General features: G+C 42.1%; 1 protein-coding gene across 7 annotated transcripts in view; it reads left to right on the top strand.

Moving 5' to 3' along the window:
* SULF2 (sulfatase 2) overlaps positions 1-17,832 on the top strand; it is a 273,848-nt gene that overhangs the window by 234,263 nt on the left and 21,753 nt on the right. For all 7 annotated transcript variants that reach the window (XM_083508022.1, XM_083508024.1, XM_083508021.1 and 4 more), the window contains 3 exons: positions 5,426-5,554; positions 5,863-5,919; positions 6,904-7,033. In XM_083508022.1, the coding sequence (XP_083364148.1) occupies positions 5,426-5,554; positions 5,863-5,919; positions 6,904-7,033 (316 nt within the window). The remainder of the gene's footprint in view (positions 1-5,425; positions 5,555-5,862; positions 5,920-6,903; positions 7,034-17,832) is intronic.

Below are 17,832 nucleotides of genomic sequence, written 5' to 3' on the forward strand. Positions count from 1 at the left end.
ATGTTTCTCTAAGGTTTATCTCATCTCTTTGGGGGAAAGGACTTGATTTCTCATAACCAGTTGTGTTCCTCTCTCCATCAAACTCTTTATTTTAGTGCAGGATGAAGAGCAAATTTGCAGTGTCAATTTTTATTCCTGCATACAATTATGTGCTGTTAAGGTGTAATATCTAACATTGCCCAAGCAGTCTTCAATCATGCAGTGAGGCCTTCCCTTCCTCTGCAGCCCCCCTGCTCCAAATTCAGAGCAGCTTTTGGGTGGAGGAGACAGGAGAGAGGAAAGGAAGGGGAAGTCCTGTTGTAGGAGTGGAAGTCTGTTCCGCTCATGGATGCGTATTGTTATGTACTGAAATTCTCACCCTGGGCCAGCAGGGGGATACTGTAGATAGTTCAGGTCCACATATGCAAATAAGGGATCGAAAGTGACATTCAGTGATTGGATAGTTACAGAAAATGGTTACTGTTGCGTTCTAGTGGAGCTCTATATAAGCAGACTGGCTGAACCCTTCAGTTCAGTTCTGTTCTGGCCTGTGAATAAACAAGAGCTGTTTGAAGAATCGCTGTGTGTCTGATATGTTCACCCACAACTTAACACGTATCACCCAAAGTATTTGCATTTCAGTGGAATTATCTGTATCAAGGCTAAAGGTGCAGCCAAAACACCCTCTATCCCAGATCCATTCCCATTGTCTTCCTAGCACTAGGCAGCTCACATACATGCTACCTCTTGCACTGAGAAAGGGGGAATTTAGACTCGTGTGAAATTCTGTATGATCTTCTGAAGAAATGCAAAGTCATTTCCTTTTGTTTAAGTTTGACGGTGCAGTCTGTGAGGCTTCCAAATAATAACATTGCGTAGTGTTCACAGCCTAAGTGCATAGCTGTCATTAGAGGTTAATTAAATAATACAATGGAACCACTGTTAAGAAAATGAATGCAATATTTTCTATATGTTCCTCTTCCCTTGCAAAAAAAGAAAAGGAAAAAGAAAAGATGACTCATCTCCTTGGTTTACCCTTTGTCAGTGACAGACAAGAGTACAGAGTGTGACGGTTAATTAAAATTGTAACTTTGATCAGCTAAGAAATTATGTAAATATACCTTCTAAGTAATTATTTTAATAGCAAATATTTGCACCAAAGCAATTATTTTGGACACAGTGCCACAATATGCGTTCTTTAATGTATACCACTATGTATATATTAGCATAATTAGTTCTTGTACTTTTCCACCCATAATACTTTCCTCCTTTTAATATAGAAAAAGTAATGCAAGCCAACAACAATATTGCGAACATAGCAAAGCAGCAACAATCCCATTTTAAAATAATAAAAAAGAATATTCACTGGGTTTTGAATTTAAATGAATTTCAACCATCGAAGCAGAAAAAGGGAAGAATTCTTTCATTCTGAAAAAAAAAACCCACTGGTATTTCCAGTGCTGCAGGACAGCTAAAAGAGAACCCTACAAAACAAACATGGGCAACCTGAAGAATCAGGTGATGTTATAAACTCTGTGCTATAAGGAGATTATCAGAAGTGGTCTGCAATGACGTATTTCAACAATTATATGATTAATGCAGTGAGAGCTGAGATATTCCTACCTATATCAGGAACAGACTTTGCTCTTTCAAATTTCAACAACACCCTCTGCAAGGCAAAAATTCGGCACCCTGCACCTCTCGCCTTGCATTTTGCTCAATTCACTGTGCCATAGTTGCGACACCCTGCAGCGCCCCCTGGGCTTGGCACCCAGTGTGGCAGAACCAGTTGCACTGCCATAAATCAGCCGCTGCCTGTAGGCTTCCCAGGACAATTTTGTCATCTTTTGCAAAGCACACAGTAGGTTTGAAGGATGTGCATAGATATCCAAGCAGCTCTTGTCTCCCACAACTCATCCTTCCCTGTGGTTTCACACCCTTCCCTGTCTACAATGAGCTATGCATAGGAACATAGGAAAGTGCCTTATATCAAGTCAGATCATTGGTTCACCTGTCTCTGTATGGTTGACACCAAGTGGCAGTGGCTGTCTAGGGTTTTGGGCAAAAGTCTTTCCCAGCCCTACCTAGAGACATTGGGGACAGATAACGGGGTCCTTTTGTACACAAAGCAAGCACTTTTCCACTGAGCTACAGCCCCTCCTGGCTAGAGTTGTACCCACTTTTTGTAGTCACTCAGTTTCTTGTAACTCTTGCATTTCTGTTTAGTGCACAAGCACCAGGCAAAAACCCAGGGAGTTGCTATCTTGGCATGCCTGTAGCCAGTGCTTTTTTTCTAAAAAAAATATTTAGGGTTACTCTCATTTTCCTACCCATATTGAAATACTGCCCCTCAATGAGGCCAAACTTAGATTCACAAAATGTTTAGGGGTATGTGTACCCCTGCGTCCCCGCAGAAAAAAAAACACTGCCCCTAGCCCTGAAAGCAACCTGTTCTTCATAGCTTCTTTTTAGATCCTGAAACACCCCATCATTTTAAATCGCCAGCCAATTATGTTGTGCGGGAGCCTCCTCGTTCAGGGCCTTCTGAGTGCCAAAACCAATTTCTAAAGACTCAGTAAGTCAGAGCTTATCCCCATAGAGAAGCTGGTTCACGCACACTCCAAAAGGTGATGTATGAACTGTAAAATTGGTACAAACATGGCATTTCTGTTTCCATAAGGAGGGAAACGCCCACTTCAGTATCAGCTTTGCTAATGTGAGCTGCACCTTCTATTTTTCATATAAACTAATCATTGGCTGTCCCCGCTTATCAACCCTGATTTAATAGCAGTTGCTGTAGTGAGGTCTCATTACCATAGGTTCATTACTTTTACCCTGATGCGCTACACTGCATTAACTAGTAATTAAAATTAAGCTGCACTTGTCAAGCAGATGAACAAATGTATTATCTTCAGTTCTTGTCATTGTTTGTTTGCTTTCAAATCCAGTAATTCACAAGCGGTCTCATTCATTGCAGCAAATTAGAATGCTGCTGCCTTGCTGTGCTGTGTTTTTGAGCTGGAAATCTGCGCAGAAGCAGAAAGCTATCCATATGGCTCCGTCTTTGAACTGTAATTTCTCCTTGTAAATTATGGCAAGTGTGTTCTTGTCCTTGAAGATCCTTATAATTTTTTGATGTTGTTGTTTTAGTTTCTTTATTTGTTCGTCTGCTTGTATTGTTTTTGTAAGTACCTTAATTGGAGCTAGTATCAGTTATTGATTTAAGGACTGGGCTATGAATCAGGCACTGGTTTTGAACTTTGATTCTGCCGTGAACTCAGCTACGTGGCCTGAAACAAGGAACCCATGTTCTTTCAACCCCAAGCCCTCTGCCTCCCCCAATTTGCAGTATGGATATGATAATACTGAGGATGGATTTGAGGAATACAGGACAATGGATGTAAAGTGTAGCACTCTCAGATGAAAAAAATAAATGCCAAAATGTATTATTTTTGTGATGACCAACCAGTGGGTTTTAGTCTCCTGGCTAAAAATGCAAACAAACAAACAACCCCCAGAACAAACAAGGGCCAGAAGAGGACAATTTATACCGCCTTGAGCTCCTTAGAAGAAAGGCAGTGCATAAATCTAATAATAAAAAAATGTAGTATTCCTAAATAATTTCCCAGAGTGGTAAAGGCATGGATCCTGAGGAAAGCCACCCTCTTTGTGAGTATTAGATTCACTCATTGGTCAGCAGTTTGAATCCCGCGACAGGGTGAGCTCCTGTTGTTCAGTCCCAGCTCCTGCCCACCTAGAAGTTCGAAAGCAAGTCAAGTGCAAGTAGATAAATAGGTACCGCTCCAGCAGGAAGGTAAACGGTGTTTCCGTGTGCTGCTCTGGTTCACCAGAATTGGCTTAGTCATGCTGGCCACATGACTTAGAAGCTGTCTGCAGACAAACGCCGGCTCCCTCGGCCTATAGAGCGAGATGAGCACGCAACCCCAGAGTCTTCAGCAACTGGACCTAATGGTCAGGGGTACCTTTACCTTTTACCATTGCTTAGAAGGTATTGTTAAGGAGAGTTTATAAGTGCATGTGCAGAATGCCCTGACTAAGTAAGCATACCACTGGAATATCCACTTAAATCCCCACCCTTAATGACAAGGAGATAAAGTGTGGATCTCACAGGTTTGGAGAAACTGGTGAGGAAGCTATGGCCTTATCTGAGTGTTAAGGAATGCTCAAACTTAGTGATTTGTTAAGAACTGAATAAGCACAACCACCAATCCCACCTTGCAGATGTTTGGTGCTAGAAGGGAAATTTTCCAGGGTGTGGCTCTTCTATTCATTTGCACCCTAGGGGGATTTCCTTTTAAAATTTATGCAAATATAATTTCCTGGATACTGAGTATTAAGCATTATTGCAAAATGAGCTTCCTTTACTATTCTGTTTTTGTTTTTTTCACCTTTGCTTGCCTGGTGCCTGTTACCATCCCCCTGCTGCCATCTACCCTTCAACTGTCTTCTAAATTTATCCCCAGTGGGTAGTGGGCTGGGCCATGCGAACCTTTGACCCTCCAGATGTTGCTGGACTGCAACTCCCATAATCCTTCACCATTGGTCATGCTGGTTGTAGCTGAGGGGAGCTGGCCTCCCAGCCACATCCGGACAGCCAAAGATTCCCTGTTCCAAGTGATGGTACCATAGCTCAGTGGTGAAATACAGGTTTTGTTTGCATGCATAACTCTTGGGTTCAGTCTTTGGCATCTCCAGTTGAAAGGATCAGGTGGCAGATGATGGGAATGGCCTCTCTCTCTGCCTCTGCCTGAGACCCTGGAGAGCCACAAGCAGTGGGAACAGACAATATTGCACTAGCGTAGAAGGACCAATAGTCTAGTGTAGTACAGTATCTGCTGTTGCTTACACAATCCCACTTCAGTGAGTGCCAATATTATCTTTTACACTGAGTTATCCAGTGCTAGTCCTACTCAGAGGAGACCCATAGAAATTAATAAAGCCAAGTTAGTAATGTCCATTAACTTAGAACAACCCACTGTTTCATAGATTCCCTCTTCAGTAAAATCTGAACTACAAGACAAAGATTGATTCTCAAAATGGTGGAGAAGTTTGGGTCACAAGCTTTTTCACTTCCTTCTTTTTCATAGAATTGTAGAGTTGGAAGGGACCCCAAGGGTCATCCAGTCTAACCCCCTGCAGTTCAGGGATCACAGCTAAGGAATCATTGACCGATGGCCATCCAAGCTCTGCTTAAAAATCTCCAGTGAGGGAGAGTCCACCACTTTCCGAGGTAGTCTCCCCTGACCTTTCTTTAGCTTGTAAATGGCTTCTCATATTCAGCTTCAACATGTAACTGTGCTTGATTTCCAACTATTTGAGGTTAAGCCATGGGTGCTTTTCAGGTATTCTGTGTCTTCTGTGGTGTTACGTTGGGGTTACCATTGCAGATGTTTGATAAAGGTTTTGTGGATATGTTTCTTTTCAGGAATCCGCACATTGTATTGAACATCGATCTTGCTCCTACAATTCTAGACATTGCTGGCCTGGACATTCCACCTGACATGGATGGGAAATCCATTCTAAAGCTGCTGGATTCTGAAAGACCGGTCAATAGGTAAGGATGGGAAATGCATTAAACAGAGCCCAACATTTCCTGCAGATCGCCAAGTACTTTAAGCAATTGTGGTTAAACAATATGTCTGCAACAGGTCTGTGAGTCAGTGGTACTTTTCTATCCCATTCTGTGGAACTTATACAGGCCTTGCCGTAGTGAACAAAAAAAGTTGCCATATCATCTCATAGCTGAGGCTGAAAAGGCATGTTTGCCATTTGCTTTCTAATCACACATCTTCAAGGGAGAAGCCAAATCCTGTCCCCAGATCTAGTTCGACTTTCAAATTAAGTTTTGCATTTTCCCCCCAGGTTCCATTTGAAAAAGAAGATGAAGGTCTGGAGGGACTCCTTCTTGGTGGAAAGAGGGTAAGTGATAGGTGGTGATTGTGTCTTGTTCTGGAGAGTTCTGACCTCCTAAAACAGGCTTCCTCAACTTCGGCCCTCCAGATGTTTTGAGACATCATCCCTGACCACTGGTCCTGCTAGCTAGGGATCATGGGAGTTGTAGGCCAAAAACATCTGGAGGGCCAAGGTTGAGGAAGCCTGTCTTAAAGGAATCATTGCAGCAAAAGAAGAGTTGTACCTGTACAACTTTCCTTGGCAAGATCATTAATTAGTCTTTTTCATGTGGCATTTGTGAAATTACTTAATTCATCAAAAGGGCAAAGTCGTATTAGTAGTTTCAGTGTTTTGTTGTTGGCATTTTTCATTTTCATTGGAACTGCTGTAAAATCTATGAGAGAGACATGAAATAGGCAGTCTACTTTCCTACTTAATGAAAATGCATTTTTTAATTATTTCTTGCCTATATATCCTGCCTTTTTTCCAAGGAGCTTAAAGCAGAGAACATGCTGTCCCAACTATCCAATTTAATCTTGCAAATACCCTGTGTGATTGGTTAAGCTTCAGAGAGTGTGACTGGTCACCCAGTAAGCTTCTTTGGATTGTATCCTATACTGTCCTATGCACGGGCATACTGTGGGGGGAACAGGGGGTGTGTGGTCCCAGGAACACAATTTTGAGGGGATGTGAACTAGGCACCCCCAAACAGGCACCAGCTTCCATGGAGATCCCCATCCTGCCCAGGCGCATCCTGGTGGGCCCAGCTCCTGGCTCCCCATCCTGCGCTGCCTGGGGTCTCTGGGCCCTGGAAACCAGCCTGGCCTTGCTGCCATGTCCTTGGACCTCCTCACTGAAAGGCCATGTGGCTAGCGCTCAATCGCTCCTCACTCGTTATTCAATGGAATATCGTAGAGATGGTGTTCACTCTTCATAAACAAAGATTATGTGAACAACTTCTTGGATGAGGATGCAGCCTTTACAGAGCTGTGCATGTTCTTCCCTTTTCAGCAAACTGTTACACAAGAGAGAGAATGAGAAAATGGACGCTCAAGAAGAAAATTTCCTGCCCAAGTACCAACGGGTGAAAGACCTCTGCCAGCGAGCTGAGTATCAAAGTGCTTGTGAACAGCTTGGGCAGGTGAGCATCTGCACCACAAGTCTAAAGCATAGCAAGGATTTAGGAGGTTCCTTTACTTTGTTATCCATCTTTCAACAGATGGACTGAATATTTTAGAGCTAGCTTTCCTTTCTGTTGCTCTTCTAGCAGTAGAAGAAAATGTATCTGCAGGGCAAGAGGCCAAGATTTCCCCTGGAATCTTAGTCAAACAAGGAGAAACATTTTCAGAGCTGAATTATGTCTCTATTTCAATTCCTTCTCAAATTCAGCTTAGTGGACCTTCATGTTCTCTTCCTTTTTCATATTAATATTCATTTCCTTTTTAAAAAGTCCAGATGTACAGAAGGGTCAGTAAGTGAAGTTATTGCTGTATGGTTTTGGTACAAACTCTTCAAGTTTACTATTCAGGCTATTCAGGATTACTTATGGTAAACAGCCTTCCATCCAAGCATTGCACATGTCACCTTGCCTGCTCCCTTTCTTTTTCTTTTAAGGATAATAAAATGTTTATGTGGTGTCTGTGGAAAGTGAGTAAAAATAGCCTTACTGCTGGCAAAGAGGGAAATGATAAAAAACGCTGTCATCTATGTATTAGTCGTCAAGGAATAGAAGGATTGTTTTAAGGCTTTTCAGTGTGAATTGATTTGGGCAGTTCCGCATGGGATGGAATTGAGCAACCAAGACATCAACAGAACCCGCAGCAATCAAGTTGATTAGAGTCAGGGCTGATTTTCAAATAGTCACCCTCCCCATCATATATCAAGCCCCTCTTCTACACCTGTTGCTCTATCTAGGCAAAAAAACAAGTCTCTTTGTGGGGTGTGGAGAATGTGTCTGAAAGATAAAACTGCTCTTACATCTCTGTATAGCTAACCTTTTATGGTGGTTTTTTTATATACTGTAGCGCACCCAAAAATCACTTTTTTTTTACATTGCTTAGTTTCACAAATATATGCATATCTATATGATTTGTGTGGCTATGCATCAGAATGTAGGGAGCTTCCTTTATACGGAATAAGATATTTGGTCTTGACTAACCCTATCCGCCAGTTCAGTAAGCCCATATAGATCAGGCGTAGCAGCACTCCCAATTCATGGGCATCAGACATCTGTAAAGGGCACCCATGCATAAAGCTGTTTCTTGATTGTGTGGTTCCCAGTTGTACATGCAACACCTACAGACAGTTCCTAAACACGTGCGTAGAGCCATCCATGTAAGGACTCTTTATAGACATCTGGATGAATGCATATCAGCTGGAGGTAGAACTTGCCATGCCAGATCCACCTGCATTCCATACCCATGGATACTGTACATCTGGGAAGCTGCTGTCTATGCATTTTCCTCCAGGGATTCCCACCACTACTTAAATCCAAATGCAGCTGCAGGAGGCTATAATCTAGAGGGGCAGGCCAGTGCTAGGTGGAAAGGCTCTTAAATCCTTCTCTCCTCCAGCAGTTATTCTAATCATAACCACCACGACCCCACAGCTTTCCCATGTTTAAGGGGTAGGTTGGAGGAGGGAAGAAACAGAGCTACATGAAAAACAGCTGCTGCTGAGCAGAAAATTCAGCAGAGAGAAAAAAGAGCAGTTCTCCCTCACTTCACCATGCGGGTGTTTTGCTCAGAATTGTAGTCTCCTGTGACTGCTTTTGATTTAAAATAACAACAGCACCCACCCACCCCTAGACAAGCAAACCTTGAGGTGTAATGTACATGCAATTGTCTTGTCTAGCTTTATCCTGACTGGCAACAGCACTCTAAAGCCTTAGGAACAAGATCTTTCTCAGCCCTGCATCCTGAAACAGACACTTCTGTCTGCTTAGTAAGCTCTTTTAAGAGCCAGTTTACGGTAACATCTCTCATCTGTACAGCGTTCCCAGAAGCTGTAATGTAGCATCATCATAGCAGTTGAGTGAAAACTCTGTTCCAATAATTTTGCAAAGTTTATACAGATTTTGTTCCTGTGGTTTCATCCACTTGACTGGAAGGCTTTCAGGGTGAATTCATTCTTGTATTGAATTTGGATGATGGTCAGTTTATTGGCCACTTGGCGCTTAAGGGGTCTCTAAGCAACCTACACAATTTTAAGAGCATAAAGCATAGAATAGATTTTTAAAAACACATTACCATGCAATAAGCCCATAAAACTTATAAAAGAGCAGCAAAAGCATATAACCAATAAACAGCAAAGTAATCATAATCTATCAAATGCCTGGGAGATAAGATAGGTTTCTACTTGGTGCCAAAAGGATGTTAATGATGGCACCAGGCAGACCTCATGGTCTGAGAACACCCTCTCCCTCATTTCCACCCTCCAACTTTTTCCTCAGAGGGGGCACCTGGGGTCAGGGCCTCTGGTGAAGACCAAAGGGTCTGAGTAAGCTCATATTGGGGTCATGGGACTTTCTGGGTCAAAACCAGCACGTTGAACTGAGCTTTATACTTATTGTCATTTTAATAAATCAGGCAGGCACTGCATAGGGAGGATGAGATGACTTGAAGATGTGTAACTCCTGTATAAGATCTCAAGAACAGTTTCACTGTGTCAGATGAACAGTTGTTTTAGGTCCATACTCCAGTCTTTGACACCTCTCTGTCTTTGGCATTCTGCAAACTTTGTGAAAGCTTCCATAACTGTTTTTGAACACCTCTACCTCACTGCTGGTCTACAAATGCTTCTTTGTACGACAGAAACTTCTACATCTTCCATTGTCTGTCAAGCACTAGAGAACACTTTCCAATGAGATAAGTACCTGCTGGTGAAAAGTGGCAGATAACCAACAGAGTTCCATCCTTGAAAACGTGTGAACTCCACCTATAAGACTCTTCATTTTAAACAACTAATTAACGATCTGATTTTAAAGTCTGGTATGAGACTGGGGATCACATTTCCAGAGTATACTTCTTAACTGTTCCTGATTGTTCCTGTGACTGATTGAAGCTAATATTTGAAGCTGCCCCTTGATATACCGTTGAAGAATCCCTCAAGCTCACCTTATGCTTCCCTGAAACTTGCTTGCAGCTGTGGATAGATTCAGGCAGCAACTCACTTCCTCCACCACAAAGTGTTTTTTTACAAGGTGCTAAGCATATTCCAAGTAGTATAAAAGAGAGCAGCGTCTCTCCCCCACCCCCCAGAGGAGAGAGTAGGATCAAAATTGCCCTTGAGGATGAGTGGCTTACACGAAACACTCTGGTTATTTCTTAAGTGATTCCCCACCGCCCCTGTTCCTCAAATAAATTATTCACTGCACTTTGGAGGTTTGTCTTTTGGGTTAGTTTTTCAAAACACTTTTGAAAAGGAAAAAAAAGACTTGTGGCAACTTAAAGCCAACAAGTTCATTGTGGCAGAAGCTTATCGGTACTAGAGTCCATTTTGTGAAACGCATTAAGTGCTGTCTTCAGCTGCAGGGCTTACATACGTGATAAAGGACACGTTCGTACTCATAAGTGCATTCAAGCACAGAGAAGGAGAATTGTAAATCTGAGGTGCAAGAGGTTAAATATGTGACATTTTTATGCTGAATAGCGTACAAGTCCATGCCTTTGCTATGTTAAGAACATAAGAAGGGGTACTGGATCAGAGCAAAGGCCCATCTGGACCAGCGTCCTGTTGCATGCCAAAGTGGCATGAAACTGCCCCTCCACCTGAGATCAAAGGACCACACATGACACCATTCTTTTGCACTGAATTTGACCCCAACTTTATTGATTACAGATGTAAGGGGATGAGGCTTAGACATTGGGCATATCCTATATCAACCAGCCCGTTTGCTAGATGTTTTCTAGGGGTCAATCCAGAGTTGGGGAAGCCCTATAACATACATCAAGTTAGGTGCCTTCTTGCCTGCATTGAGTGCTGTGGCTTTAGCCCCTCCCTGGGCATCTGGACAGAAGCACTTCTTCCTCAATCCCTTTAATGGGATACCCCATTTCCCCAGAGGGGTAGGCAGAAACTTGCAACCTCTCCTCCTACCATGACTAAGGGCTTTACCCAATGCCTAACCCAACAACGATTGCTATGAGGAAGGCAAAACCTTCAGATGAGGCCAATTAGGCTGTTGGAAAAATTCTCCCAGGGCCCTGAATATGGTGGCTGAGATCATCCATACCAAGCGACTACCCCCAGAATGGGTAGGCACAAGCTGAACCCAAGGTGGGGGGTGGGGATAGTGGGAGAAACAGAAAATAACCGTGGTGCCAGTAAATGGACAAGCTGCACTTTTTATTTCTGAGGAGGGGACCAGAGCAAAGGCCTCCTTTGGACCCAGTCCATGTGGTGTTCCATGTGTTTAAATTTAGGCTGGCTATACTGATTAACAAAGCAATGACAAACCTAGACAGCATCTTAAAAAGCAGAGACATCACCTTGCCAACAAAGGCCTATATAGTTAAAGCTATGGTTTTCCCAGTAGTGATGTATGGAAGTGAGAGCTGGACCATAAAGAAGGCTGATTGCCGAAGAATTGATGCTTTTGAATTATGGTGCTGGAGGAGACTCTTGAGAGTCCCATGGACTGCAAGAAGATCAAACCTCTCCATTCTGAAGGAAATCAGCCCTGAGTGCTCACTGAAAGGGCAGATTGTGAAGCTGAGGCTCCAATACTTTGGCCACCTCATGAGAAGAGAAGACTCCCTGGAAAAGACCCTGATGTTGGGAAAGATTGAGGGCACAAAGAGAAGGGGACAACAGAGGACGAGATGGTTGGACAGTGTTCTCGAAGCTACCAGCATGAGTTTGACCAAACTGCGGGAGGCAGTGGAAGACAGAAGTGCCTGGCGTGCTCTGGTCCATGGGGTCACAAAGAGTCAGACACGACTAAACCACTAAGCAAAAAGCATACTGATTAACAGCACAATCCCATACATGTATGCTCACGAAGAAGCCCTACTGAGTTCAGTGGGACTTACTTCTGGATAAATGTGTTTAGGATTGTATTCTTTGTTTCTGTGCCTTTTTATTGATGTAACAGTGTTCTAAGATTAAGACTGTGTCTCGAGTTACCGAAACAAGCAAACTGTATCCAGTAATAGAAAAATCCTTCCAGGAAGGTCACAGCTATTTATCCCTGATTGGAGCCCCGAGTAATGAGTTTGAGTTAACATCTGTAATTGCTGCAGTTGCAGGAAAGCTGTGAAGGGCAGTGATGCAAAGCCACTTGGTGTGGAGGCAGGGGATTTGGAAGGAGGTCAAGGCTTCTCAACAGAAATACAAAATCTGGTGTGTGTCTGGCAATGGGGGCTATGCAAATGTTAAAGGAGCAGGACCCGCTAAGGAAATTAGGTGACGTAATGGCATGTGAGCTTATTGGAAAAGGAGGATTTCTTCCTACGATACTCTGAAATTGGTAGTTTATGCAAACTTTAACTAAACATGGGCATCCACACTTAAATGGAAGGTATGAATTGCAATATTAAATCACAAAACTAGTATCTTCCTATGCAAGACAGTTTTCAGATATTTGTAGAAATGTTTTAGCAAAATACACATAATATTCTTCAGACATGTAAACCAGGATCGCTTAAGTCAAGCCTAACTGTTCATACTGTCAAAATCGAATTTTGGTCCTCTTGAAGTTCTCTTGACCTTTTGTCATAATATTGTGCCGAGTGCCATATTCTTTCCAGGAAGAAAACAAATTAATAGCATATGCCGTTGAAGTCTGAAACAGTATTGGTTTTTAAAAGAATAGTTAAAATACCATGCAAACTCTGGCTAAATATGTTCGCCTAGTAGCCAGCTGTTGCTTCCTCCCATTTTTGGGAAAATTCTGGCTGCCGTTACTAGAATAAAGACTGAGTGCTATGTGGGATTTTAGACCACATGACTTCCATATACTCATCAGTATAAGTCAGTGATGTGAGGGATGACATTAATAACACTTTCTTAGAAATAGTTTTATTGGGGGTGCAATTTCCTGCAGTTTGCTGGACTCTCTTCAGCTATTAATATTATCATGCTTCATCTGTTGAGTTGCTTTAATGAATGTGTTATTGGAATGGAGTGGAGGAGTTAGAAGCTTACATGCACTTACAGGGGAACATAGTTGCTTACAGCTAATAACAGTGAGGCATTACTACAAAAGGCCAGATTCCCTTTTAATTGCATTTAAATAAACCTTACTTGCATTAAGAATTTTGCAGAGCTGAGCAAAGGAATTGGTTTAATCAGTGGAACAAACTGACTGACATATCCCAGTGTATTATCTGCAGCCTCCAGGCCTATCCCTTTACCCTTGCCAAGACCTGATTGACTGCTTCCTTCTTAAGTTATGCCCTCATGGCTGCCCAAGGTGTCAGAGTGTGAATATAGGGCCTGTTTGATGTCACCAAAGTAATATACCAGTTTTGTGATTTTGCTCTACTATATAAGAATTCTTCATGCATGACACAGCAAAAATGACTGAGACCTTTGACTTGCATACTTTATAGGGTAATATAGTAGGAATTTACTGGGGCCATAGGTATTTTGCATATAATAATTGGCACTTTTGGGAGAGGCGTGTGGCACATGATCAGTGCTGCACTGTTCCTATTCAGAAATTGATACCATCACACTAGGGGCAGTTTGAAAAATCTCTATGATTGCAGAAACGATTTAGACTTTCTTCTGATCGATTTTTCAAAGATATTTGCAGCTTATGAGTGCTAATTACTTTCTCAAACTAAGGCAGAGACAAAACATTGTTGTAGGGGCATGGAGGGTAGTTTTTCTTGTGTTTGCTTCATTGACTCATCAAGCTGTGATGGGCATGAGGGCCTTGTAGATCATTTAATGAAACCAGTGCAGGAAATGACGAGTTAGAGCCTATTGCCCTCCAGCTTTTGTTTATAGATTTCCAGGGAGAAAGAGCCCACAAACCCTCTAGGTAACTTGTTCCATTGTTGATCTTCTCTTACTGTCAAGAAGCTGCTTCCAGCATTCAGCCAAAATCTACCACTCTAGAACATTTCTCTTCCAGTGTGGCAAAGGAAAAACCATTGCTCTTGTCAATAGGACAACCATTCAGGTACCCAAAGTGTTTTCATGTCATCTGCCTGCACCTCAGTCTTTCCTTCAACATTTCAGCATTATTTCATTGTTTATTTTAATTATGTGAAGAGGCAGTGTGACTCTGAGTATTAGTTGCTGGAAACCACAGAAGATGAGCATGCTGTTGCAACTCAGGACATGTTTGTGGGCTTCGTTTAGGCATCTGGTTGGCTACTGTGGGAATAGGATGCTGAATTAGATGGACCTGTGGCCTGATCAAGCAGGGAACTTCTTATGTTCTTGTTTTATAAAGGATTTCATACTTAGAAGCCATTGTATCTTGTTTATGAATTTCTATATCACTCTTCATCTGAGGATCACAGTATAAAAACACACACAAACATCAACAGGACCCCTCCCCCCAGTTTAAAAGGCCATAGGTTATTTAATTAGTCAAAGGCCTAGGAGAAGAGGAATGTTTTCACTTGGTGTCTATAGGTATATAATGACGGTGCCAGGTAAGTCGCCCTGGGGAAAGCATTCTACAAACAGGGAGCCACAGCAGAAAAGGCCCATTCTTGTGTTGCCATCCTCCAGGCCGCTCATGAAGGAGGTAGACAAAGAAGGGCCTCAGATGATAATTACACAGCCTGGGTTGGTTCATATGGGGGTTTATAAGCTGTTTAAAAGTCTTTATAGGTCAAAACCTATGTTTAAAAGGCTTTATAGGTCAAGACCAATTTGAATTGGTGGCATATTGATTATAATAGGGCATGGGCAGGCAAACTAAGGCGCGGGGGCCAGATCCAGCCCAATTGCCTTCTAAATCTGGCCTGCGAATCAGCGTGTTTTTACATGCGTAGAATGTGTGCTTTTATTTAAAATGCATCTCTGGGTTATTTGTGGGGCATAGGAATTCATTCTTTTTTCTCCAAAATATAGTCCAGGTCTGAGGGACAGTGGACCGTCCCCTTGCTGAAAAAGTTTGCTGACCCCTGTAATAGGGAGTGCCAGCCCAATACATTTTGCTGTCTGAGGCAACGGCAAAGATGATGTCCCCTGTTTTGTGTACAGAAGCTGACCGGACAGGCTGCTTAATTTTGCCTCAGCACTAGTGATGAGACAACATCCTCACTGCAGCTGAGGCAGATGGCTAGTGTAGGGAGTGCAGGACAGGCCATGTAGGAGGCACGGCTCTGCTTTTCAGTGGAGGGGAATGGCCAGGGAGGTAACGCTACCATCCAACTGCGTCTGCTGCCTGAGGCGTTTGCCTCACTCTGCCCAATGGTAGAGCTGGCTCTGCTGAAAGGGCCTATTCTCCATACCCTTGACTGTCTTTTCCTGTTCTCCTTTGAATCCATTCCAAATGACAATGGCTTCACTTGTCTCCTTCAAGTATGGTTTGCCCAGACCCAAGGACACAGTGTTCCATATGTGGCTGAACTAGTGCAGAACAAAGTGAAACTTAACTCTTCTTGTGAACTGGAAACTGTGGTTCAGTTAATGCTGCCTAAAAATTGCATTAGTTACACGAACACTCAGACATTGCTGCAGAAAATCACTCCAGAAGATCTTTTTTAAAAAGGAGACAAAAGAAAAGCAGAACAAGTTAGTTTTAATTAACTCAGTTTTAAAATGCTTACATTAGTGTAAGTGTAGAGCATTAGGAAGGATATGCCCTCAGTGGTATAACAAGAACTACCCAAGCAGGTTCCAGTTACAGATAGGTAGCCGTGTTGGTCTGCCATAGTCAAAATAAAAAAATTCCTTCCAGTAGCACCTTAAAGACCAACTAAGTTAGTTCTTGGTATGAGCTTTCGTGTGCATGCACACTTCTTCAGATACACATCTGAAGTGTATCTGAAGAAGTGTGCATGCACACGAAAGCTCATACCAAGAACTAACTTAGTTGGTCTTTAAGGTGCTACTGGAAGGAATTTTTTTATTTTTACCCAAGCAGGTGTTTGCGCCAGTAACACAACCATTTTGCAGCCAGTAGTGACTGGAGGTAACCGGTTTCAGCAAGAGCTGGCAGCAGGAAAAAATATATTTATTCTTCGCAACTAAAAGGTAGCAGGGAAAAGCTGTTGCCAAAAAATAAAATAAAATGTTTTGCTTTAATTAAAGAAATCGTATGCAGTCTCACTTTAGCTCAAAGCCATGACCAGCTGTAAACAGTTGCTTCAAGTAAGAGCTGTGTCCCTGTCTTTGGAAAACAAGAACAAGAAGTTTGGAAAATCCTTCCTAATGGTACAGAGTCATAAATCCAGAAATTTGTAACAGAATAATTGGGATCCAGAGGGTAATATTTTTAGACTACAGCATAACTTGGAACACCAACAGAGACAGCCTTTAATATTTAAAACTGAAATATGTCTGTTTTATTGCATATTTAGTTTATTGAATCCAATCACAAGATCTTTTTGCCTCTCCCCCCCCCAACAAATCATCTTCAGAGGTTAAATAGCAACAGACTTGGAGGAAAGAAAAAAGCACGACATGGTCATTATTGCCCTTCCCATCAAGATTTTTCCCTGATTCCACTCAATAGTTGTACATTTGATGTGTATTGCCTACAGACAATCTTTTCTTCAGGAAGCAAGCCGGATCTGCAACAAAAAGTTGCAGTTAAGAGAGCTCCTGTGTTTCAGTCAGTTGGTTTTGCCCTCCTTCATTCACCATGATATTCAATTCACCCCCCCACCCAATTTTCTCCCCCCCCCCTCCTCCAACACATACACACGCACCAATCAGCATTCTGCGTCCACTGATACTTATGTGAATTCTGTTTGCGTTATCTGTGCCTTCAGTGCTAGGTCCATGTTGCCTTTGGGAGTGTAAGACTTCTGTTACTTCTTTGCCCTTGAAGACAGTTTGCAGGCTGCTACTGATGCAGAATGAAGACACTAGCTTGTTTTAAAGAGATAGACCATCAGGCGCCAATTATATAGGGGTTTAGAGTGCAAGTTCATAGTGGTTCACTGTAGCTTCTCGGCCACAAACTAAGGGGCTGGTCTTGTCTTTAAAACCTAGATTATATGGAGGCTAGGTACTTTAGAAACAAGTTCCATCTCCTTGTCTTATAAATGAAAACAATATTGGCCTTTTTTATCTTGTTCGTCTTGTTTAATGTTCAGTAGCAGCATTATCTTAAGAGCTTTTAATATTACAAATAGAATTTGTTGCTCTACTTAAAAACAACACTACCACCACAATTCATTCTGTTTCCATACTTGTTGAACCTGGCTTCATTTCACATCATGCTTTAAATTTATTTCCACTCTGTATTGCCTCTGTCACAATTAGCTGGAATAGTTGTTAACAGTCCTTTTGAACTTGTACTGGTAATAATCAATTTCAGGCAGAGATGCTCATTAAAGACTACAATGTTCATGTAACTTCTCAGTTGAAAATATTGGATGTTGCAAATTCTGACCATTGAAGTCCCTCTTAAATTCATTAAATCTCATACAGCATCAATGTTTTAAAGCACCTTAGAAGTCTTAACCACTTCATACCTAAAATTTCAGATTACTTTGCTATGTTTAACTAAAAAACCCATTGCAGATATTGATGGATTTAAGTATCTTTTAAGCATATCCCAAGTTTTCATAGCAGCTGAAATGGGGAGATTTTCACTTCTCCTTCATATCACCAAGGCATAGGAATATGAGCTATCAACAACTGTCTTGATTGAGGAAGGGGGACTTTAACAAAACAATAATGCCTACTGAAAAGTATTTCCTACCGAGTTCAATAGACTTTACTCTCAGAAAAGTAGATACAGAGTTTCACGCTAAGGCATCAAACCTGAACACACTTACTAGGAAGTCAGGCCCTTAAATA

The sequence above is a fragment of the Podarcis liolepis genome, assembly GCF_965112155.1.
Source record: "Podarcis liolepis genome assembly, chromosome: 6".
Taxonomy (NCBI): Eukaryota; Metazoa; Chordata; class Lepidosauria; order Squamata; family Lacertidae; genus Podarcis; species Podarcis liolepis.